The following is a 24,357-nucleotide window of genomic DNA, read 5'->3' as shown; positions in this document are numbered from 1 at the left end:
ATACTTTCTTTCTCCACATCTCCCTTCAGCTGCCTTTTCTATTTACTGTTGAGGTTTGTTATGACTTTTTTACTCCGAGTAGGACAGTCTTAACCTTTAGATACATCTTTTTTCATGTCACTGAGGCACTGGTTTGTTTCCTTCTGCCTCAAGAGCTGTTGGTGAGTCTGGGTATCCCATAGTACTGGAATGTTGTCAGTACCTGCTCCGGTGAAACGCACAGCACAAAAGACATGGAAGGCAGATTTTTCAAAATAAAATGTGAAAGAGGAAAAACGACTGTATAATTGGAAATATTTCGGTGCTTGGAGCAAGAAGGACAGTAAAGGGAAGTAGCTGGTGGTGTGAGGATGCCTTGCAGCATTGTGTGATTGAGCTTTTGTCCCAGTGTCAGCCTGGCTGGGACTCTGCTCCACGAGCTGAACCCCTCTGCTTTCTCCTGATCGCAGTCCTTTAATGACTTACGACCTCACATTTTACGTTACCACGCTGAGCCTTAGAGTACTTGAAGATGTAATCAGTGAATGTTAGAGGCCTGGCACATTTCATCTAGGAACGGACCGGAACTCTTGAGGTTGGTCTGCTTCCTGTCTTTTCCTAAACATCAAATTAATTTGCAAAACCATACTTTCACTCTTGCGTTATCAGAGTAAGAGTTCCTTTACCATCTAAATAAGCATAAGGCACAAAGAAATGGCTTGTTCTGGCACTGTTTTTTGTGCTGTTATGTTAATCCTCCTCTTTAATTGCTACTTCTAACAATTCTGTTTTCCTGTATTTATGCCACAACTCCTAAATAAACTTTGCCGGAGCGGCGTTAGTAGCCAGGAATAGGTTTTATCTAGGGAAGTTAGTCCTTGTGCCTGGCTCAGAAGATTTCTCAGCAGGCAGTGCGTTTCTAACTGGGTGACTTATGAGCTGTGCTATTTCTTATTACCTCCTGTTTGTTTTTCCAGGCTGCAGACTCTTGGCTGTGGAACTGACATCCAGCAACACCAAGCCGGTGGTGCAGGAATTCCAGAGTGAGTGCTGCGGGGGCCCGCTGGCTGCACTGCCCTCTGCCTGGGGCTTTGCATCAGTCCCAACAATTGAGAAAAATTCTGCTTATTGCTCATGGGATCTGGTGTCTGGGAGGAGGCAGGACTACCGAGAGCCTAAGATTCAGAGGAGTGCTTAAGAATTATGTCTGTATCTCTCCCTGTTTGGTGAAGTCCTTGATTGCAATGGTTTATTGAAGTCCCCTGCAAGCCGTTGGCGTTGCAAAGTGTCTGCCTAAGTGCTTTTTTGAACTGGATCCCAAAAGGAGGAAATGCAGTTGCCTTGCAATTAATATAGTGAAAAGGAGGTCGGGAAATTTCTGTTTTACCTTGGCTGTGCTACAGACGTGCAATGTGATCCTGGGTAAGGCACCTCTCGACCCTGCTGCGATGCCTTCTTCTGTAGAGGAGAGGAGATGACAATGCCTGCTTCAAAGGGGAGTGGGTTTGCTGAATTTATCCCCAGGCATCGCAGCCCTCAGAACATTACCAGACACCACCCAGGGAGATTCTGCATCCCTGACTCATGTTGTGGGCCCTGATTAGCAGCAAGACAGTGCTGTGGACTCACCCTGTCGTAAGGTCTTGTTTGCCATAAGTTAGAGCCTGTAGAGAACAGTGTGTTCATTTCTCTCCATAGTTGATATCTGTTCAGCTATTATTTTTGCTGGCCAAAATCCATCTTCCCCAATAGCTCCTGGAACCCAGCAGTGTTTCTGTTTGTGAGGCAGATGAAAGAGAAGGCTTTGCTTTGTGGGCAGCATCTCCTAATAAAACACTGTGCAAGACTGCTTAAAGCAGAGAAAAAACACAGCTGCTTCTTATTAATCTGTATTTCTTTTATTTCTCCTGCTAGGTGTTGAACTGTCCTGCATCATTAAATCCACCGTAACACCAGATCCCAGAATCGAGTGGAAGAAAATCCAAAATGGCGAAACCTCTTACGTATTTTTTGACAATAAAATGCAGGGTATGAATATTCATTGTTCTTAGACTTCCAAAACAGCCTCAGAAACAATACAACTGAGAACAAACAAGTCTGGAAAAGGCAGGACCTCCGACTGTCTTGCTGCTTTCTTCTGGAACTCGAGTTCAGCAGTGAAAGTGCAAGATGGAGAGAGCAGGATGTTCTGTGCTCTCTGCCCTCACTCTTGACAGTTCATAGTAGGGAGCCACAAAGAGCTGGAGTGAGATCCTATGTAGGAGATACTTCTTGGGTAAGAAAGCAAATGCTACAGATTCCCTTCTCCAGCACCCGTTGGTCTTTGCATAGTCACTGGGTGTCTGAGCTCTCAGGAGCAGACACTGACCCCTCCTGTCTTTCTGTATGACAGCTGAGGGCTCCACCTCCACTTCAGAAGGGATCTCTGTCTGGAGCTGTCAATGCCTACTGCTGAGGTAGCACAGTGATTTGCAGCATCCTAGGAGCACGTGATCAGAAGCAGACTCTTTGGCTTGATGGTGAAACTCAAACACAGGACTGCCACTATAGCTTGACTCCATCTGGAATTACTCCAACACTTTAGGTGGGACCAACAGCCACAAGACTTCCAGTCTTGGAAATCCAGTTTTGCCACAGTTTTTGAGATTTGAGGAGGTGCTTTCCAGTTCACCCTCCTACATGGTTAGCAGTGCTCGTTTCCTTTGTGGCCACTGGTGAAAGGAAAGCTCTTAACTTTCAAGCATCAACTTCCTTTTAGGTGGTTCCCTTGACTCTGGAACGAGTCCAAGATCAACCACTTCGTTCAGACACCTGAAATGAGTTTGTGTGACTACCCTTAATTTTTTTCTCTTTCTTTCCTCTGTCTCAGGAGACTTTGCAACTCGTGCAGAAATTCTGAGCCGGACATCGCTGGTGATTAAAAACACCACCCGGATGGACACTGCCACGTACCGCTGCGAAGTGGCAGCACCTTCTGATACTAAGACCATAGATGAGATTAATATCCAGCTCACAGTCCAAGGTATCACTTCAAACCCAGATACCTCTGCAAGCACTGCTAGCTAACAGGGGAGGCTGTGAGTCTCTCCAGAGTCAAAAGAGTGGCACTCAACAAACTCTGGAAAATGTTGTTTAAAACCAGCTGGAAATAGAAAGTTTTGATACCTTTGTAGCACAGCCGCCTTGGAGGGTATGTCACAAATTATTTAGTTCTACTCAGCAGTGCCATTCACATGGTTTGTGTCTTTCCCACAGTGAAACCTATGACTCCTAGATGCACCGTGCCTAAAGCCGTGCCCGTTGGCAAGACAGCCTCTCTTCACTGCCACGAGAATGAAGGTTACCCAAAGTCCACTTACAGCTGGTACCGCAACAGTGAACCTTTATCACCAGACACGAAATCGAATGCCAAATTCCACAATTCCTCCTACACCTTGAACCCTGCCACAGGCACTCTGGTAATGCCCTTACAGACTTGTTTCGCTGGACAGGTTATTTTTAAGGTTGCTTGTAAAAGAAAAAAGTCATTGCATGGCTTTCAAGGAAGCTGTTATTTGAAGAAGGTTAGGTGCTGTAGGATCTGGGTGACTTGGGAAAGGGAAGATCAATGGTGGAAGAAGATATTACCCTAGCTGTTTGGTTTTGATCACTGCTGATACTCCTTGCCTTTTAAGAAAGAGAGAAGGAAGATGTCCCACAGCCTACCAGGAAGCCTGGGCAATGGAGAGTTGCTTATGCATGCTTATACCCTCACAGTACCTTCTGCCTCTCACGTCCTGCTCCCCTCCTTTTCTCTTCACCAGGTTTTCCATGCCGTGCACAAAGGCGACACAGGCCGTTACTCCTGCATAGCAACAAACGATGCTGGCTTTGCCAAGTGTGAGGAGCAGGAGATGGAAGTCTGTGAGTGGCTCTACATACTTTTTGTCGATGCTGATTAATATATCACCATAAATAGTCATCACCATAGGGAAAGAAGGAGGACATCCTAGAGCATTAAATCTTTCCTGCTTTCTCGTAGCCCCAAACACAGGAACTAATAAAAAAAACCCAACTAAAAATTCAGGGAAACATTAAAACACTGTTCAGATTCATGAACAGTTTTAGTCTGGGAATCAGGGACTCACTAATTCCCTATGAATTATTTGTGTTTGCTTAAAATATTTGAGAGATGTCATTTTAGTGTATGTAAAGCTAGAATATTGCTACTGCCTTAAAGAAATACTGGATGATGTCTTCTCTCTTGGCCAGATGACCTCAATATTGGTGGGATAATTGGCGGAGTCCTGGTGGTCCTAGCAGTTTTGGTGCTCATCACCCTTGGTATCTGCTGTGCCTACAGAAGGGGTTACTTTGCCAACAGCAAAGAGAGTGGGGAAAGGTAAGCTGGGATTCAGAGTGTTCTTGTACAAGCCCTGCGCCCACAGATACCATCAAGTAGTCTGAAAGGTGCCAGAAATTGGTGCCTAAAATGTATTTCAGTGCCTGACTTGGACATATTTCTTCCTAGTCCCTACCAAAGACTACAGGCCAACCCTGTTTTGGAAGTATCCAATTCCCCACTGTAAACCCTGCACCATGGTGAAGGTTTATTTCCTAAGGGAGAATTTTGGTCTGGCTCCTCTTGTGTTTGCTGCCAAAACCAGACAGGGGAACGATAGCTGTGCTCTGCTGGCTTCATACTTTGCCCAGGAAGGGGGGACCAGCACAATTAAAAGCCTACAGGTGTTTGTCCATTAGGTGATGTGCTGTTGGCATAATGAGGTCTACAATTTAATGAACAGAGCTCACAGCACAATTAGTTTGAAGCGCCAGGACATGCATAGGAAATATATGCAGAAGAGTAGGCTCTCTGCAGGAAATCTCACTAGTTGTGAGAACCTAAATTTGGGATTAAAAACAACCATTTTAGAATGCACATTAAAATGTTAAAACCAGCAGCGTTAGCATCAGAAACAAGCCTTGATATCCTTAAAGAATCCGTAGAAGAGATAATATATGTAAATCCCAGATTCTCGCCAGATAGATTTGTTCCATGTTAAATGTTGCTTTTCAACAGAAGTCCTGTCTTTTTTGGTTTGGTTTGGTTTTTGGAAAAAGCTCCAAATACCCTATTTAAATGCAGCTGAGGCTTAGCATACACTGGACTTGACAGTCGTACATAAATTCTGAATTCCTATGGGATCGCAAACAAGTGGTGCTTCCTTATAACTAAGGAAAAGGCTGAAGGCGTCTTGCAGCAAAGGTTTAAAATGAACTTTGTAATTGCTGCAGGAAACAATGCAGGAGGCCCACGGAAAGGTAGTGCACAGGGAACAGAGCAGAAGAGCCCGAAAAGAATCGGTTAATCTCTTTGCAGAGTTAGTCTTGTGGAAACACACAGCAACTTTTTTACCCTGCGCCGAAGGGGAATTTAGAAAAAATCCCGGTCATGACGAATGACAGAATAAGCACAGATCTATCGTTTGCGCAACGAGCAGCGTTTCTCTCTGCCTTCTTTTCGTTCCGCTGCTCTTCCTCATGTTCGTCTTTCTCAGCACCTCCCCTCCAAAATCCTGCATTCTTCTTGTCCCAGAAATGAGATCTTTTCCTTTATTTCAGCTACAAGACTCCAGCAAAACCCGATGGCGTTAACTATATCCGGACAGATGATGAGGTAACAAATGGTCTGCATTTAACATCTCTCTGTTTAGGAGAGGAAGAGGGTGGGCAGAGGACTGCTAGGTTTTTTAGGGCCTATAGATTTTGTTAGAGTGGGTACCACTCAGGAGCAAGGATGTAGAAGAGAGAGAAAACAGAAGGGCGAAGGCTGAGTCATTTCCGTAGCAATGATGAACAGTGTAAGTTGCCGTAAGTGACTGATGCCCAGAGCTATCAAACGCAGCTCTGCTCTGTCTCAGTTATCTTATGGCTTGACCCCCTTAGGATGAGTTTCATTGGATTAAGTGGGCAGGCCATGATGCTTTTACAAGAGAAATTGCATTTTGGGATTTGAATAGATCACTAAGCTTAAGATCAGAAAAAGCCTCTCCCTATTAGCAGAGATACCCAAGAGGGAATGAGAAAGTCCCCTGCCATGCCGTGGTACGGGAGGAGGACAGTAAGAGAGGGAGCAACTCGGCCAGTACGACTGGAGTCCCCCTCTCCTTACTGGCTGGAAGGGGGTGCTCCCTAGTCCGAATGCCAGAAGCTGTACAGATCAGACCTACCTTTCACAGGCATGTTGTGCTTGGGGGCAACAGGAACAAAGAGTTGCCTGGAAAGCCACGAGATCCCTCATACATCCAGAACTGTTTTGTTGCAGGGTGACTTCAGACACAAGTCTTCGTTTGTCATTTAAGACGCCAAAAGAATATTTGCAAACCAGCAAAAGCAAGTGTGAAAATACCTCCTCCAGGAACTCAAAGCAAGAGCAAAGGATGAATTAAGTGCGCTTGGAAGAGTTTGGAACACACAAGAACTTGATAGCTAGCTATCTGTATATCTTTTTTTTCTTTGCCAAAGTTTAAAGTAACTCCTCACTGCCCAACTTGCGTCTCCCCTGCCTCCGGAGATACCAACAGGATCACCTAAACCTGTCCTTGGACTAAGAAAGCGTTTTAATACTTCCCAAGAGACTGGGCTGTGGAAGTTCGTGGAATTGCCTTCTATTTGTGCTGCAGGGACACAGCCACAATGTGCAAACCAACCAGCGTTAGGTAAACGTGTAGTAGACATTACTAGTACAAATTACTAGTAGACAAAAAAGGTGCTGATACGGCAATAGATGGACTTCAAAGAATAAGATTTATCCATGCAAGGGGGAGTCTTCCTCTCAGCAGCTTGTTGCCCAGGCCTGGCTGGTGACTTTTTACACATTTGTGATAGTTTTGTGCTTTTGACTCTGACTGCTCAGGTGCAGAACGGGGTATCTGAACAGCCTCCGGGGACAGATACCGATACAGCAAACACAACTAATGTTCTCAGCCCTGTTGGAAAGTTACTGCTTTCTCGTTACTCCGTTTAACGTGAAACACGGGCAGCATCAGGCCAGAAGGATTGCTGCTGTTCACGGCTTTGTAGAAAACTCATTGCACGCAGGTAACCCCTCATCCTAATCTGCACAAAGCAGGCTTGCCTCTTGTGTCTTTTGGTGTTCTAAAGAGGCTTACAGTGGAGGCAGAGAACCTAGTGCTAAGACATCCCTTTCAGGAAAATTAAAGCCAAATACTTTAAACATGGGCTGAGATTGCCATAAAAGGTACTGAGATATCTTCAAGCTTTTTTACCTTCTCCATTTATTTTGTAAAATCCCCCATTCTAAATTTTTTGCAAAGATATATTTTGATTACTTCAGAAAAGGTAACATTTCTATTTAAAGTGTAAATACATGATGCCAGCAGTGTTTAAGCAATGTAGCTATTTTTTTACTTTTTAAGCTACAGAGAGGAGCTCAAACATTGCTATAGTATGGCACTGCCAGAGCATATCAGTATTATTGCAAAGTGTAATAAAAAACTGCAGGTGGAACAGCATCTCTTTCCTCTTAAGCTAACTTGAGCAATTTCCTTGTCACAAGAGGTCTTACCAGACACAGAACAGAGTCACTCAGGGATAGTTTTTGTAAATTTATGGCAGGAGCTGTCAGCTTTTTTATATATAAAATTTACTGTTCTTGCCAGTGACCAACACTTTGGTTTTTGGTGTTGCAAGAAATATCCAGGGATGGCTTTTTGGATGCAGTTCCAACAAGGTGACAGAGTGACTTCCATGTTTGCTACCCCTCTGCAAGTTCCCTAAAGCACTAACACAGTGTGACAGCTATGGCAACTTTACAGGTTTAAACTGCATAGCCAAGGCAACTGTTTCTGGAGCTGGGAAAGCAAAAGCTCAATACAAAAGCACTTTTGTAGTGTCAGTTGCAACTTTTCTCTAGGTGGTAAAAGAAAAATGGAAAAAAAAAAAAAAAAGAAAAATTAGTTCTCTTGGCTTTAGAGAGAATAATTGGAAACGTGTTTCTCAAACATATATGCTGATAGTGTTGAACAGCATTGGGTGATATAAGACTGCAAGATGTGGATGCAACACTAGAACTGTGCTGTGGTTTAAGAATTTTTTTTAATGTAGCATAATTTAGTGTTCTTGTATTTCCAATATGGATTGAGTTGTCTTAACTTTTCCTGTATACAGTATTTTGGATACTTGACGATTTGGACTGTCAGTGTTATTTTTTAGTCTTCTGCATTAATCTGCTTTGTTTCCTAGGGGCCTCGCTGGACATGCCATTGCTGCATTTGTTTTGCCTAAACAAAGTGTTACCCCTTTTCCTTTTGCTCATGAAAGTAAAAATAAGGATGGGGCAGCAATAGCCACACGTTCTCTGTGTAACTCGGATGTTACCACTGCTATCTTGCAGCTACATTATGGTTACCTTCTTAAGACATGCTCTTCAGCCAAGCCACACAGTACTGTTCACTGGCTGCACGCTGCCTCTCATCATTGTGACAGTAGTGAGCGTAACATTCCTTTGCACCTTCTGTATATCCACTACTCCTTTTCTATGCTGCTTTTAGGATACCTGTAAGAAGGGAGAGAAAGAAAAGGTTGGAATCAGGGTAGCTCTGGGCACTATGGGAGCACAATCTACAGTCTCACCATGAGCCAAAGGCAGCCTTCACGTGAAAAGCCAGCAAGCTAAGAATCACGACTTGTTTTTCAGTTCTAAAATGTGACAGTGGCATTTCTAACGAGAGAAGGGGAGATGATCCCCCGATACAGCTCATGAGATCCAACTGATGGAATTCATTGTATTATGGTGAATAATATTCAGGTTTGTACTAATGTATTACGTTTAACTTTGCCAAGAATGTTTTACATAAATACCAAGCTATAAAGCATTCTTGTAGGGTTTTTTGTTTGGTTTTGTTTTTTAAACAGCCATGTTATTGGAGACTTATTTCAATTCAGTGAAATAAGGGAAGGTCTGTTCTGTCAGAGCACTCGGTTACTTGTATCGGGCTGAAGGTTACAGAATGTCCAAGGTCTGTTGCTGTTTATCAGTTTCTTCTTGGGCATTTGTCTATCCCTGGTTCTTCTCTAGAGAAGACACATTAATGCTAACAGGGCTCATCTCAGTACTGCTCAAGGACAGAACAAAAACTGGAAAAGCACAAATTAGGAAATAAACTATCCCAATTTACCATTCCAAGTGGTTAAATAATATTTTAAGGCAGGAGAGAAGGTACTAAATAAATGGATGTGGCCATAACTGACGGTTGCTTAAGCTAAAGCCATTCCCTATGTCCCGTTTCCCAGTTTTGACTTCGATTTTGAAAATAAAGTTTAACTTTACTTAAAGGTTGTTCTGATCCTAAAACAGAATAGGACAAGCGAGGGCAAATTATGGGATTCCGGTGCAGGAGGTAAGTGCCTCTGGAAGGGCTGTGGCTAAAGCACACTCAGCCTCTTTGTTTCCACTTGTGCAGAACAGCTTACTCCGTTTCTGTTGTTCATGCCTGAATAAGACAAACCAGCATGAATGAAACAGATTCCATTTTCAAGTTTGAATGAAATCTAGGGCAAGAGCTCTGTAATAGAAGTTACCAACAGAAAAACTTCAGTTAGGTTAACACAGCCTCAGAGAGGCTCAGGAATGGTCATATTCCAGCATTTACACAGCGTGTTTACGACAAACGAGTGAGCTGCACAGAGCAGAAAGCTATGCATATGACTTACCAATCTTGATTTTAGTGAATTACTCATATCCTGCTTGCAGTCAAGTAAAAGTCTATATTTAAAAGCTGCTGGGTCCAACATTAATTGAACTGAGTGCCTAAGATACCAGCGACACAGTAGAAGAGACTTTGAGGCTGTAGAAATCTATAGAAAAAAATAATTTCTCTGTCAGATCAAGAAGAGAGGAGAAGCTGTGGGTGGAATTAATTCTGTAACCATTTATTTTCATAAAATGTTAATAGTTGGAAATAACATAGTTCAAGAATGGAAATATTCCATATAAAAGAACATTAAGCCTGTTCATACACACAGGAGTTTGCACAACAAATAAGAGGTGATGTAGTGTGCAATTACCAGATTTGGGGGTGTGGCAGTGACAAGCTGTTTTACCTTTGTTCAAATTAAAGCAACTCCAGTATATAACCAAGAGGGACAATGAAGGATCGAGTGAATAAGCTGAGCCACTCACTTCCCTGCAAGCTGCGATAAATTGCGTTTATTGCTAAGCTTGTGGTAACATTATGCTCTTACTTTTCCAAATGGACAAATTATACATCCTGTGAGTGGAGAGCAAGCCTCCCTTTATACTGCAGCTTTCCAGCACTCCAGTGAGCTTTGTCAACAGCGGCAGCTTGTAACACACACGTGTTAACGCAGGCTTTGTATGCCCCTGTTCTAGACAGCTTCATGTAAAAACCAAGGAAGAACAGACAAGGAAGGAAGGACGTGTGCCCACAATGATGCACAACGAGAGAGGAACAGGACAGACTTCAGGCAACGTGACAACTCTGTACAACAGTTCAATGAAAGGGTCAGTTGTCTGGTTTCAGTGGAGTTCTGCGCTGGGACCGTCTCAGAGGGACGCGCTGGCTGCTTTTTTTCCTTGCTGGGGATTCTACTTTCCACTCCCGTGGCAGGGACAGGCTAGAAGGAGGAAGCAGAATGACCATTGATTTTAAAGCACTTTACCAGTCTTTCCCACTGTGATTGCTGTTTCAGACCTGTGTTGAACTTACGGTTTCTCCAGTGATGTCAAACAGATAATATCTCTTGGCTCGTTCTCAGCCTCTTTCTTCTCTGCAAATAATGCATGTATTTTCATATTTTAAAAAAATGCCACAGATATGATCATTTGGGGTTTTTCTCCCCCCTCGAGTTAGAACCACAAAGATAACTTGCCTGTAGCTGAACCGGGTGTGTGCGTCAAGCTGATGCAACTGACCCCAGCACCAAAAGTCAAGTCATTAATGGTCTCTGAAAGAAAAAGCACACATTAGCAGTCAGCTTGTGACATAGCCAGAGGGCAAGGCATGCTGTAGAAGGCTTAAGTGTCACAGAGTAAGTATACCCAGTTAATTGCAAGCACATACACGTCTCTTTTCCAGCCCAGCAGATATCAGTGTCTCCCATTCAGCCTCAAAACTTTATGCTGCATCTGATGGGCCATCTGTGCACATCAGCTTCATACTCCAGACTTACAGCCTTCCTTGTATGTAGAGGAAATTAATTTAAATGTGGGACCTCAGCCACATGCCTCCTTGTCCTACCAAGGTGGAAGAGCCACACCTTCCACTGAGGCTTTGCCATCTTTCCCAACAACGAGCTAGATTCAGATGAGTTGCTTTGCATATCAAGGCAGAACAGGGGGCCTCTGAAGACCGACAAAGGACCTGAACAGCCCTTCCGTGAGGAACTACCAGCAGCCAGACAGGGGGAATCACTTGACAAGGAAGCTAGGCAGAATTTAGTTTGACTGAATAGTCCATAGTTGTCAGCTGTCTCCTTCCTACCATTTATCTCAGGAGAGATGTCACAATATTCAGATTTTACTTTACTCAGTGCTCTGTTTTATGCTCATGTTTCCCAGAATCTTTCACAAGGAATTAAGGCAGAAAGTGCTTTACAGGGCAGGAGTTGGAAACTCTGCTAAAAGGACTTCTCCCTACAGACTAACTGGGTTTGCTCTTGAACTACTTCCCTATCCTGGAAGGGAATCACTGAGGCTTGTAGTGGAAGCCCAACTTGATCCATCTGCCTTAGCTGGCCTCGGCATCTCTCAGGACAGACCTGCAAGTGTCCTGACTTTGTGCAGTGTGTGCCTTAACAAGTTACCTTGGTTAATGAGAAGTTGATGTGAAAGGAAGGGAGGGAGGAAGCAAATGGTCGAGAACTGTCATCAAGTAGAGCTTCCCATGCAATCAAATCAAAGGTGGTATCTTCACAGCATGTGTTTATGCACCACAGTGAAGCAATCCACACTTGCCCAGATGCACTTAGGCGTTCTCAAATTAAGGAGCAGGAGTTGAGGACACCCAAAGACAGCAGGGGAGAGAGTGACAGCCAGAACAGTCGAATAAGGTAGAGAGAAGAGACAGCTGTTCTTAAGTACAAAATGGTTTACAAAGACTGCATCTCCAATAGCTTTAGAATGTTATACCAGAGAAATAAAAATGTTTTATTTTGATTGTCTATCAGCCTGCGAGACCCAGCGCTACCATGCAGATGGCTCAACACACGCTAACTGAAGCGATGATACTGCTCTGTACAGTTTGTCTCCCTGCTGAAGGACACGTGCTGCCTCGAAGCAAAGTAGGAATTCAGCCCTGGTACCACTGCAGATTAACGTTCTTCCTCCTTTTTCACCATATGGTCCTTAAGAGAAACAGCCGTGCGAGCTTCCAGACACAGATATGGCGCTTAAAGATTTCTGCTCTCTAAAAACATGCCCCTATTTTTTTTTTTTTTTTGCACAAAGATCATTGCTTGTTGCTCAGGCAGCAAAGAGAAACATCGAGGCAGACAAATCTAGCCAAACAGCGGAGCATACAGGGAAGAGAAGGGTCAGATTTTCCAGTGGATGCACATCACTGCCGCTGGTTTGCTCCTGCCTGCTCACGGATGTCAGGTATTTGCAGACTGCCTTATCAGCCACGTGTTGTTTGCTCTCCTGTGTGCATGCAGGTCAGGTGTTTGCACAGATACAAGCAAAGAGTGCAGTCAGATACCTGTGCTTCTGGAACACCGACCCTTCCCCGCAACAATCCACAACTGCCTAATGGCAGATGACCTGTCAGACGCTCACCTACACTCCCACCTTAACTGGAGCTGTCTCCAGAGCGCGTGAGGGTGTTAAACCACACCCACAATTCCACTGCATTGGAGATGCCCTACAGGAGTTCAGCAGCGAATTGACATAAAGGAAGGGAATCTGCTGCTGGAACTCGGCTCCATTTGTGTTTCGCTCTAACTGCCTCCTGCGCTTGGAGAAAGGGACACTGCAGAATGCTGCGGGGCTGTCAGAATGCATTCCAACAAAACCCAACTTTGTAAAGGTCAGGTTTTGTGAGATGGCAATTCAGCTGCAATAGACATAAGCACAACAGACTGTCACAATTTGTGTATTAGAGATTCTTCTCTGTGTGTTTTTACTTGAATTTTCACAGCAGAGTCAAAAAACCACATCATTTCTTCTCCAATGCTCAGTTCAGTTCTTAGGGTAGAACACACACACACTCAGAAATGACTGTGCAGTTACTAATCCCACTTAAGAAGATCTCTGTGTTCTCTTGCAATTGTCACAGCTCACTGCCTGCTCTAGAAGCAGGTCATAGCTCACCTGACATCCTTTGTTTGGACAACAGGAACCCCCTATCTTAGAGCTGAAAAGTATTGAGTATTTCCCTCTGCAGCAGAGGTCTGTTTCAGTCTAAAAATGCTTTCAGAGTTAAGGACAGCAAGTGTCTCAGTGCAACAGAATCTTGTGCACTTCAGGCAATGCATGCTGCTAAGGAACCACAACAACGTGCCTCCTTGGCATCCCAGGGTTAATGAGGAAGAAAGGGCAGTAGCTCTGTTACTTCAGCAGCCCAAAAGAAATGCTCTCCTGCACTGACTCAATACTGTAACACCCTGTGACATGCACACAGAGACCCTATTGGACTGTCCTTTCCCAGGTACATCATTCATCTGAGACCTTCAATTTCAGAAAGGTTCTTGCTTACTACAACCATTTAGATAAATAAATAATCTATAGCTCTCAATGACTAATTTTCTCTGCTTGTTAGGGTAGCCATGCATTGCTACCTCTCAGGGAACTCGTGCTCAGCCCAAATTGGAAGGGGTTCCTGTGGATTATGCTTACGTTCTGGTGTGCTGTTTGCGCGGCCCATCACAGAAACATTTTCTCCGGCAGACTGTTGAATGAGGCTTTGAAAGGATACTGGAAATAACAAGGAAATAATTAAGAACAGAAATGTATTCACTCAGAGACCTAAAGGGTCTAGCAATCAGGCTGTGTCAACTAGATCTAGTCCAATTCCAGACCAGTTTGCAGCAAGCTTCCTACCTCGCTTACTGCTAGCTGTGCTTGATGGAAGTGATACAGCCGACAAACTTTCCCCGGCACTCTTGCTGCGCTGCTTGCTTCTGGCTTGCATTGCTTTCTTGGCAGAGTTCAGGATGGCAAGTGTGCTCAAGGATGGTGGCCTACAGGGCAAAAAACATGACAAAAGCAGTGAAGTGACTTCCTTCTGCAAGCCCAGAGGAGATGCATGTAACAACGAGAGACCTGTCCTCTCCCAATCTCTTATGATCTTTAACACCAAATGTAGGAGAGATTATGCTGCAACACTGGTGACTTTGATACCACTAGGTAAGGAGTGGAGAAGCAAAGCAATAGCCCTGCAGAATATCGCAACTCGTAACATAAACAGAAACTCCTACCTGTGGCCGAGTAACGGCTGTTTCAGAACATCAGTGCTTGGTGTAGTAAACTCAGAAGGCACAGAGGAAGCACTTGATCCAGGTGGCAAGGAGTGTCTCCTGCTTACAGGAGACTGAGCATTATTATTCCAGCCACCAGAAGGTACAGCTGCCTCCAAAGATGGAGTTTGCTACAGAAAAAAGGAGAAAAGATCATATGTCAAACAACGGATACAAATGTAGAAAACTCTAGATACAAGACACTTAGAACTACATGCTGTGTGAGTAAGAACTGCCCTTTGCATGACAGATGTAAAGGGTGCTAGGGAGAAAGAACTTACTGGCCAAAATTTTAACAAGCAGCAAATAGGAAGTCTTAATGGGATACATATGTCCTAGTTTAGAGGTCTATAGATAGGTGCTCTTCAAAGTCAGCAGAGAGAGAAAGGTACTTCCAGGGTAGAAGTCATCTCATCTTAAGGTAGGTATCTAAAATAGTTCAGGACCGCTGGCCCAAGCACTTATTTCTTTACATTGACTTTAAAAGAGGATCTGCATGGCTAGGACAGATATAAGTTTCTACTCTGTATACACCTAAAGTCAGACAAAACGAACTCTTTTCTTTTTGACCTGTTTATCACTCTGGGAAGAGAGAGCAATATGACGTGTAAGCACAGCCAGTGGCGAATTAGACTTGGTTTTCCCTTTAAATTGAATTCTTTTTACGTTAATCGTTTGCTGCTTCTCTTTGGCGAACGACAATTTTTGTTGTCATTCTAAGAGTATTAAATGACTCTGAAACCAAAGCTTCTGCCAGCAAATGCAAAGAGGTACAAGAACATTACAGAACCATTCTGTTAAAAGGGCTGTAACAAGATCCACAAACATACAGTCTGGGTGTTACGCGTACACAAACTTTTAGTAGAGGAGACAGTACGTGTCCAGAGTTAATGGTACCAACAACCTCTGCCTGCGCTGCCGAGACCTGCTCTTGGTCTGACTCCTTCTCCCTGGCCAGCTGCTCTTCATATTTCTTCATATCATACTCCAGCTCGGCTGCCAGCTGCTTGTCCACAGCAAAGAAGTCTTTGATTTCATTTCGGTAATCTTGCATCATTTCCTGGAGCAATAAGGAATGTTTAAACTCTTTCAGAAATCTCTCCTTACTGATTCATGTCTCCATTCAGATCACAGCTGCTTAAGTGCAAAAGGAAATACCAGTTGGTAGCGCAGAGGTGTTTTTAACAGACTAAGAGTTTCGATTCCAATTTGTACTTCAGAACATGAAAAAGCTTTCCAGCATTCAAGCTTTCTGCCCACGTTCCACTGAGGAGGCTCACACGTAACACACTGCGAGATCCTCATCTAAAATCCCTCCGCCTCCTACGTTATTTAACACAGTGGCAGTGTCACAACATCATATGCCTTCTGAATTTCCTTCTAAGAAGGCTGTTCGTTCCATTACTGGTCGCACATTTAACACATTAACTCAAGGAAGGGAAAGAGAAAAACAACAAGAAAACACTTCCCCTTACCCGTAGATAGTTCATAAGGTCCCTAAGAGCTGGGATCCTCTTCTGCTCCATCAAAGACTTCAGTGATGTGATTATTGGGATGATGTTTTCTACGAAGTTCTTCTTTTGAACCTTTGTTTGAACAAGGCATGAACAGTTAACTCGATGCAATAAAGGAGAAGCCACTCCGTGGTTAGACGAGTGACCTAAGTAAGAGGAGTTACCACTCTATAGCAAGGGAATTGCTGCAATTAAGCTTGCTCTTATGCTGCACCCGTGTTCATAGGCTTTTAACCTAAGTAGAGTCTTTTAAGACACATCACTAAGTCAGTCAGTTCTCACATGGAAGGCGAATTGCCAAAAGGCATACCAAAACACATTGTTACGCTCACATGCTTTACCAATAAGAGATCTGTGCAACTCATTTAGCCTAGCATAGCTTCACTGACTTCAGAGGAAAATGAATTTCTGATCACTCCAGCTGACCCCTCAAGTACAAGCAACCTTCACAAACCTAGCCTTAATGTTTTGTTTTCTCAACATGCAGTGCTTCCACAGGTGCCCTCAGATCTTCGTGGACCTACAGAGCCTGAATAACAGCCTACAGGCACAGTATGGCATCGGCGCCGCTATGTTACTGCGATAATTTTTCCACAAGTTTCTCCGCCGCAGAAAGGTAAAATTCCTTCCAGTACAGTGGCCAGCCCTCTTCCCACACCACACCAAGGGCTGTTCACCTGTGAGATGAGCTTTTTTTGTGCTGCCTGCATGACAGCGTTGGCCATTGCCATTTCATCTTCATCAGGCTGAATGTCTTCATCGGGTTTTGATCTCATAGTCGAAAGCTTGATTTCTTTGCAGCTAAGGACTGCAAATGTATCCGAGAGCAGCTCACTGGCTTCCAGGTCCAATGGAAGGACCTTATCCACAAAGCATGCTGGAACACATGCGGAAGAAATAGGTATTTCACTGGAAACAGCAGTGCCAGTAAAGACAGTTAGATAACACGGCTGGATTGAGAGCCTAATGGTTTTATATAGGCACAAGTTCTTTGTCTGCCAGATTTTTTAAAGACAGACCCTCACCTAGGATGCTGTGGCTGATCTTCGTTGTAATGCTGAACCTCTGCTCATCTGTAAAGTGGTCTAGCAGGAACTTGTAGATACGCATCCTTTTTTCTTTGTTGTCTTTTCCCTTCAGAGAGAAGAGATCCTTTGCCCTGTGGTAAAGCAAGGCATTTTACAAGGGCCCAGCCACATTATGCGAACTCACAGAAATAATAGGACTTTAAATCAGCAAGGAGTATTTGTATGTCACTTTCAAGACCCATAAACATGCTAGGATACCACACGCTCCCATGAATTGCATGCAGAAGTCCTCTCAGAAGTGTCACAGGGAAGGCAGGACACTAAATTTAACAGTTTCCCCTAGCTGTTTCCCCTCTCCTGCATACATTAATTATAAGTGCCATGAGCACTTGGCTGCATGGCCAGACAGCCCATCATTTAGCAACAGGAGACACGAATGTGCTCAACTGACCGCGTGCTCTGGGGGAACCTGTTGTACTTCTCGTGTTTCTCATAGCTATTGAAATGGAAGATGCACTCAATGAAGTGTTGGGAGAACATTGTGGGATTCCTCTTCAGCAAGAGATGTACCAAGCAGAACTCTCCAAACCTGGAAAGGAAGAAAAGAACCAACTTAGCTTCTAAAAGCCACCCCTGAAACACGGTGTAGAGTCACAAGCCATAAATCAGGAGGATGGTTTTCCTCTGCCAAGTCTCCCTCAATACCACATTTTTGCCCAACTCCATCTGGGCTTGAACAAGGACTTTAAGCCTTTTTTCGTCCAGAAAGAGATGTTTTCGGCATCCACAATACTACTTTATTTTTTTTGCCATTAAAATAAACAAACAGAAATAAATTTGAACTTGAATCCAGGCACAGAAGTTCCATTATTTCAATAACATCAGTTCCACTGTGGCTGAGACACTTACGGTACTTTGCAAAAAGTTAATCACCAAAAGTTCTGTGAGAGCTGCATGTCAATTCTAGACCTGAAGAACGTGGTTTTGTCTGGAGGCAGTCACTGAATGCAGATGCAAAGAAAAGGGCTCCCAGAGAAATAGCACCATGTTCGCTAGCTAAAGCTCTGGGAACATGATGTTGCAATGTCACCATCTACTGGAAAGACATTTTTACATATTAAAAACTCGCTGAAGAGAAAAGAAAGTGTGAATATGCCCTAGTAGGCAATGATAGGTTGATGGCCCTGGAAGCACCAATCTTCAGATGGACTGTTTCAGACAGAAGCAAGTAGCAAGCTGTCAAAGCCTCCTCTGCATCCAGCATCCCTGCACAATCTACCGTCTGTAGAGGAACCTGCCCCACTCATTTCTCACACAACAGAGCAGTTTGAGACTTTGAAACCTACAAAAATTTTATAAAGATGCACTTAAAGCCAGTGTGCATAATTCCTCTTACACGTCAAAGTATTACAAAACGTGGTAGAAGGTTTAAAAAAACAAGGCATGCCATGTAAGAAAAAAGAGAATATTTAATCCCATTCCTAAAACTAAACCAGTACTCAAGACAGAGCCTATTAGAAAACCATGAGAGAGATTTCATAAAGGCTTGTTTCAAAAATTCCTTATTTTCTGGATAACTGAGAGTCAAAAAATAGAGCAGAGCTGCATGTTTTGAAGACAGCCAAGAACACACAGCTCGCTACCGTGAGACCTTCAACTGACTTGGAAAGAGGTTCACCACTCCTTCGCTACCACTGCAGGCCCTAAAGCATGAACAACTGTAGGAGCAAAGAGATTAACGGGAGAATCATCTGCTCTCTCACTGAAATTTTCCTCCACATGTTGAAGGTTCCTTCGTTATTGACTATGTTACCTGGCAATATCTGGATTTGGATCCACCAAGACACTGATGAAACGGAAGAAGAGACAGTCTTTCCATTTCACAAACTCCTCCTGTAAGAAATTGGCAGACAATAAATTACCCACCCAAATCAGGAAAAACCTAGTGAACCTTCAGTCTGTAGTCAGGACAACATCTGATGGAGCTTAGCAGAATGTACATCAGGCAAATGAGCAAGCAGTACAACTTCAGCTGGAGGTATACAAAATAAACCTCAAGCAGACAATTTCTAGAGGGTGTTTTAAACAGCATAAATGCCACAGCAGCAAGCATCTAGGTTTACCATGAGTATGAATAAAAAAGCAGAACCATGAAAAATCTGTTCTCCCATACCAAGGCCCTTCCACACTGTTCTCAGAGCCAAATGCACTCCAAATCTGGTTTGGTTGGATTCATATGAACACTGGGAGGGTGAACATCTTCAGCCTCTCAACATTTCCATCTTTACAACAATCAGCAGAGACAGTAGGAGAAAAAGGTGCTGTGATGCTTGTTATATTCATTCATATAGGAGTGAAATAGAAGGGAATTCAAAGAAACCAAGGGAAGACAAGAAAAGAGGAAACCATTGACTAAAAACAATCTCATTATCCCACTGTGCTAAATGTCCTTGATATGATTTCTGCCTGGCTAGCAAAACAAAGCGATAACAAAAGACATAGTTTAAAGTCTTCTTGTAAGCGTAGATTAATCGAGGTACAAGCAATCCACCCACTGGTCAGGCTACCAGTACACAACAGAGGTACTTCCAGTGGGTTGTCAGATACATGCTTAGGACCTCTGTTTACCTGCAGAAGGTTGGTAAGCATGATCAGCGTCTGCTTACGGATGAAGGGATCCGGGTCCTTCAGACACAAGGAAACGTTGGGAATGTATCTGTCCACCATGGATGTGTAGCGGATACACAGATCACACATAACGATGACGACATTATTGCGAACAGCCACATCGTGTGACACCTCCAGTTCTCGAGCTAAAGCTGCAATGCATTTCTTTGCCAGATCCTCATGCTGTAAACACAATTTACCTGTGAAACAGGGACGAGACTGTCAGTGCTGTGAATATAGTCTTCTTCCCAACCACCACAGCCCAGCTTACTGCCTCCTTTGAGCCCAGTGTGAGCCAAGAAAGGAATCAGGAAGTAAACAGAGGAATAAACAAGATGCTTGATGAGCAATCTGCATGATGTCTCAAAGAAATGATACTTCAAGGAGTTCTTTCAAACTCCTCTTAGACCTATAGTGTGGGTCTCTATGCCAAATTCCCTCCTGCACAGAGAACTATTTCCGTGTACAGGGTATTATTCAAAGCAGCTAAAAAGAACAGCCCCAGCTGTCATAAGCATAGCAGGGAGACACCCACCTCTAACAGCATCACTAAACCAACTTAAAATAAAATAGCCTGCATTGTAACATTACTTCTCCCTAGCTGTTCATAAGTTCTGTACAAAAGTATTAAGCTTCCCAAAGCAGTTAAGGAAAGAATACCACTATCTATCTGCAAGAGAAGAGACTTCTTCCTAACCACAGAGGTACTACAAAACCAGAACTTTCACTTAGTACTCTCCATAATACTGGAGATGCAGAGTTGACCAGGCTTCTACCAAAGCAGCTCTTTGTTCTTACTGAGGACAACAACTAGCTACGTGCAGTCATTCTGCTCTAATCTGCACCAAAAGCACCAAGTTTCCTTCATCCTCTGTTGAGCACCTTACTACAGGTAAGATGATCCTTCAGCCAGACAGCAACCAACTGTGAGCAGAAGTACAGTACAATTCTGAAGGACGTTGCTAATTATTTATCACTATTAAGACATTAACCACCTTGAGAAGCAGTCACATAGACGGCAGCATTTTTATGCTTCATGCAACTAGTTACCATGGATATTGGCGTTGCTAAAAGCTATGAGCTGAGGCAATGCAAACACTGAGAGCTGTGGCTATCCGTTACGACTGACACAGCTTTTGACCAGAACTTTAACCAGAAAGGCAGAGAACTGGATACACGCTTCTACTGCGGGATGGCACTTACCTAGAGTAATGAATGCATGAGCTCTGACCACTGGAGGCATGGCTGATCCTCTGAATTGGGACAGTGGCTGAGAAGCTGGAATTTCCTCACCATCTGGACAACTAGATACTAGGAAAGAACAGGTCAGGAATGAAAACACGCTTTTCCCGTCCACAGCGTTGTCTGTAAACACAAAACTAAAGGCAGTAAGAAGAGTGCCTCACATTGGTCCTCGTTGACAGAAGAAGCCAGAATGGACTGAATCAGAAGAAAGATGCGTTTCTCCACTTTGGCTGGACACAGCTGTGCAGCCTCACCCAAGATGAAGAGGTGTCTCACCTACAGAGAAAAAGCAACACTGCCGTCAAAAGGCAACAGCTGAGCTGCAAATTAAGTCAGCAGGAGTCAGTAGGCTACTTCTCCAAAACCAACTTAAAATTCCCTCAGTCCTTTCAAGAAGACAGTGACTAGAGAACAGAAGGTGAAGCTTTGAAACAGAAATGGTGTGTATGTGTTTGATATAATATAAACCCCGCACATCTACGGATAATATTGAAATACTCCTTAGAGGATTCTATGCATTTTACAGACTTATTTCCCAAACAGCTCATCTAAGAAGCATGAGAGGAAAAGCAAGGAAAAAACGTGTCATTTTATTGAAAACATATGGAGTATCATATCCTTAAAGCAATTGATTATGTATAAAACTGTTGTATGCTCCCAGGCCCATAAATACCAGATTTCATTACCAGCTTACACACAAGGTGTGCACATCAGCATCCTCCTATGTATCCTCCTCCTCCTCTCTAAGGAACACCAATTTCAAGTACACCTACATCCTTTGACCGATCTGTGAAGGGGAACCAACTTACCAAGAGATCTTCTTGCAGCTGCTCTGCTCCATCCTCTTTGAGGACTACATTCGAAATATAGCTTTCGCAGGTGGATACTAAATCTCCACACACCTGGTTGAGCAGCTCCTGTTCCATAATTAAACAAAATTAATTCAGCACTTAATTAATTAAACAAAACGGAGCTGTGATATCTGTCCACACATGAATCCCTGATCTGAAAGTCCTTATATGCTTTTAATAATCTAGGTCCTATTGAAATCAATCAGTGACTCAGAGCTTTAAAATTCTCCCTGCACATCAAAGGATGCGTGCAAGTGTCAAAACACCTTGGAGAACCTGGCTTTTAATGATCCACAGGCCTAAGTTTACCTCATTATAGAAATCACACAGATTTAAACAAAAAGGATTTAGGTGACTGTTTCATGTATATCCAATACATTTGAGGTTGTCTGTGTGTATTTCTAAATGTTGTTTGGAAAACGCAGTTCCATTCAAATGAAAACACGATGTGAATTCCAAGGGGTAGAGGAGAAACAAAAAAGCTAATAATCTACCAGATTGTGATCAAAGTAAAGCATCATTTCTCTTTTTCTGCCATCTAAAACTGGTAACATAAGAAACCAAGTACATATATGTGCGGCAGCTAAGCTGTCAGAACTGCTAAAGTGACCAATGTACAGGAACATCTGTATTTGATTGTAAGCCAACATCCTGTGATGACTATACCTATAAGGGAGGATTTTCTGACTGTCAGTTTGAAAAAAACAGAAACCAGCAATCCACCCTGGCTTCTGAAGCACAGAGTGTGCAGTTTTGCGTACTATTTAGTAAACTTAATGGGGATGCCTATTATAAAATAGTTGTCATCAATACTGAAAGAGAAATGTAACACACACACACACACAAATAAATCATCAGCAAGAGAGACCTGCATCAGTTTTATCTTCCTTGTGACTGTGCTCAGGCTGAGTCTCTATTTTACTGGCAAAAGATAGCCCACTTTCACTACAGGAGTGGAACAAAGCGATGGCATAAAACAAACAGAAGCAGAAAAGAGAAATGTGCAAATGATGTGTTATTAACTCCCCATTTGGTCCCAAGAAAGAGGTCTAGAAAATATGTGTATCTACAGGAGCTCTGACACAGAATAATCAAAGCTTATAGCATAAATCTATAGCTTTGAACTGGACCACGCCTGAGAAACAGCCGATATCATAAGGCACAGCAATAGGTCTTCTTTAGGAATTCTGTAAACTTTGACAGAAGGCAAACACAAGGTATTTCAGGTGGGGGGTGGGTGGTGGTAGGGAAAACCTTCTGAAGAAAGAAGGTTTCTCCCAAGTCCATCCTTAGCTACAGAATGTTCTCCAGCCCAACCGCAGTAAAGCGAGTAAGAGAGCTGAGCATGAGTTGCTGGAGTCAGATCCTCTTTGTTCCGAGAGCTAATCAACTGACAGACTGGAGACTGAAGCTCCCTTCAAGAGACAGCCCTCCTAAGTGTTAAACAAGCTATTTTGAAAGATATATTTTAAGTCACACCTGTGCCTCCTCCGGCACATCTGCATACGCATGGCAGAGCTTCTGCAGAGTTTCTACAGCTGGGCTAATCACCTCCAAGGGACACTGAGACTCCCTCAGCCAGCACTTGATATTATCTGAAAACCAGATCACACACATAAAATGAGCATTTTCTAAGCTTATCAACTGCTTACGGGGAAATAACTGTTAAGATGGGAGGCATGAACCCTGCCTTCCCCTCTGCAGTTCCTCGGGGCCACTCACCAATCAGCCTCTCACAGGTGCTTTTCGGAAGGTGCTTTGCAACATGACCGATGACACACAGTATATGTCCTGAAGTATCAGTCCTCGTGTCCTGCTGCCTGAAAAGCAGCAGAACAGACAAACCAACATTAATGATAAGGAACAACACCAAATCGCAGCAGAAAAATCCTTTCATCTGGGATATGCATTATTAAGGCAGACCCGTCAAACCGAATGAGAACTCAAAAAGCTTAAGGTAAGAGTGGGTTACTGCACAAATCTGCAGGCCATGGCTTGCCTCCTAGCTGCAGGACCAATTGCCTGAATAAACAACTGTGATCTAAGCAGCTCAACAGCAATCTGCCTGTGGAAGGACAGAAAGTGCTCACTTGCTTTGGTCCTCCCCTTCGCCCCCATCTCTTTCTTGCAGAATGGAGGATGGAGTTCAAAGCACACACATACCTGCTGACATTGTCCCAGGATTCAATGATCTTGGAATAATCCAGCTTGGGTGAAGAACCTGCCACCTTAGAAAGCAACATCCAAGCAGGTACAGCATGCTCTGTTTCCACATGAGACATGATACTATTAATGAAAGTGGAGGTGAACTTATTCTGCCTGGACCACACATGAAAAGCTTTGCTCAAGTAACGGCTACAAGGAAGAAAGAAAAGAAAAGCAAGTTAAAGGAGGCGTAAACAAAACACTAGGGCTTAGACACTGGCAATAAAATCCAACATCCCTATCCAGCATACACTGGGCAACACAACAAAGCTGCTATTGCTTGGCGTTCCCACTGCTCAGAACACGCCAGGATTTCTACTATGTACTTTCCCAGCAATACTTGCAGTCTTTCGGTTCATAACTGATGCACTACAGACCTGGCATACAAGCATG

The 24,357-nt window shown here is 43.5% G+C and overlaps 2 protein-coding genes across 2 annotated transcripts in view; one reads left to right on the top strand and one right to left on the bottom strand.

Annotated features, from left to right (window-relative positions):
• Positions 1-913: 913 nt before the first annotated feature.
• On the top strand, positions 914-6,319 carry JAM3 (junctional adhesion molecule 3). The gene is made up of 8 exons (XM_009982766.2): positions 914-1,022; positions 1,894-2,007; positions 2,849-3,001; positions 3,235-3,437; positions 3,783-3,882; positions 4,231-4,360; positions 5,581-5,635; positions 6,284-6,319. Exons 1-8 carry the CDS (start codon positions 914-916, stop codon positions 6,317-6,319), a joined length of 900 nt encoding a protein of 299 aa, XP_009981068.1.
• Positions 6,320-9,988: 3,669 nt separating this feature from the next.
• NCAPD3 (non-SMC condensin II complex subunit D3) overlaps positions 9,989-24,357 on the bottom strand; it is a 28,938-nt gene continuing 14,569 nt past the window's right edge. Inside the window, exons 17-35 of the mRNA XM_086626791.1 lie at positions 23,923-24,114; positions 23,482-23,579; positions 23,239-23,354; positions 21,718-21,825; positions 21,070-21,184; positions 20,867-20,974; positions 19,625-19,863; positions 18,810-18,889; positions 17,448-17,585; positions 16,994-17,127; positions 16,646-16,845; positions 15,930-16,040; positions 15,356-15,514; positions 14,416-14,585; positions 14,039-14,178; positions 13,835-13,912; positions 10,873-10,947; positions 10,710-10,770; positions 9,989-10,617 (exon numbers count right to left, since the gene is read on the bottom strand). Of these exons, the coding sequence (XP_086482917.1) occupies positions 10,506-10,617; positions 10,710-10,770; positions 10,873-10,947; positions 13,835-13,912; positions 14,039-14,178; positions 14,416-14,585; positions 15,356-15,514; positions 15,930-16,040; positions 16,646-16,845; positions 16,994-17,127; positions 17,448-17,585; positions 18,810-18,889; positions 19,625-19,863; positions 20,867-20,974; positions 21,070-21,184; positions 21,718-21,825; positions 23,239-23,354; positions 23,482-23,579; positions 23,923-24,114 (2,434 nt within the window). The 3' untranslated portion in view covers positions 9,989-10,505. The remainder of the gene's footprint in view (positions 10,618-10,709; positions 10,771-10,872; positions 10,948-13,834; positions 13,913-14,038; positions 14,179-14,415; positions 14,586-15,355; positions 15,515-15,929; positions 16,041-16,645; positions 16,846-16,993; positions 17,128-17,447; positions 17,586-18,809; positions 18,890-19,624; positions 19,864-20,866; positions 20,975-21,069; positions 21,185-21,717; positions 21,826-23,238; positions 23,355-23,481; positions 23,580-23,922; positions 24,115-24,357) is intronic.

The sequence above is a fragment of the Tauraco erythrolophus genome, chromosome 26, assembly GCF_009769465.1.
Source record: "Tauraco erythrolophus isolate bTauEry1 chromosome 26, bTauEry1.pri, whole genome shotgun sequence".
NCBI classification, from domain to species: domain Eukaryota; kingdom Metazoa; phylum Chordata; class Aves; order Musophagiformes; family Musophagidae; genus Tauraco; species Tauraco erythrolophus.
Note: the sequence above shows the minus strand (reverse complement) of the source record. Positions and strands in the feature narration are given on the sequence as shown.

Bases quoted from the DNA above. Each gene is read 5' to 3' on its own strand.
- JAM3 (XM_009982766.2), top strand. From the start codon at position 914: ATGAGCTGTGCTATTTCTTATTACCTCCTGTTTGTTTTTCCAGGCTGC. The intron at 3,883-4,230 runs GTGAGTGGCTCT...TCTCTTGGCCAG, and splicing joins GGAGCAGGAGATGGAAGTCT to ATGACCTCAATATTGGTGGG. The intron at 4,361-5,580 runs GTAAGCTGGGAT...CCTTTATTTCAG, and splicing joins AGCAAAGAGAGTGGGGAAAG to CTACAAGACTCCAGCAAAAC.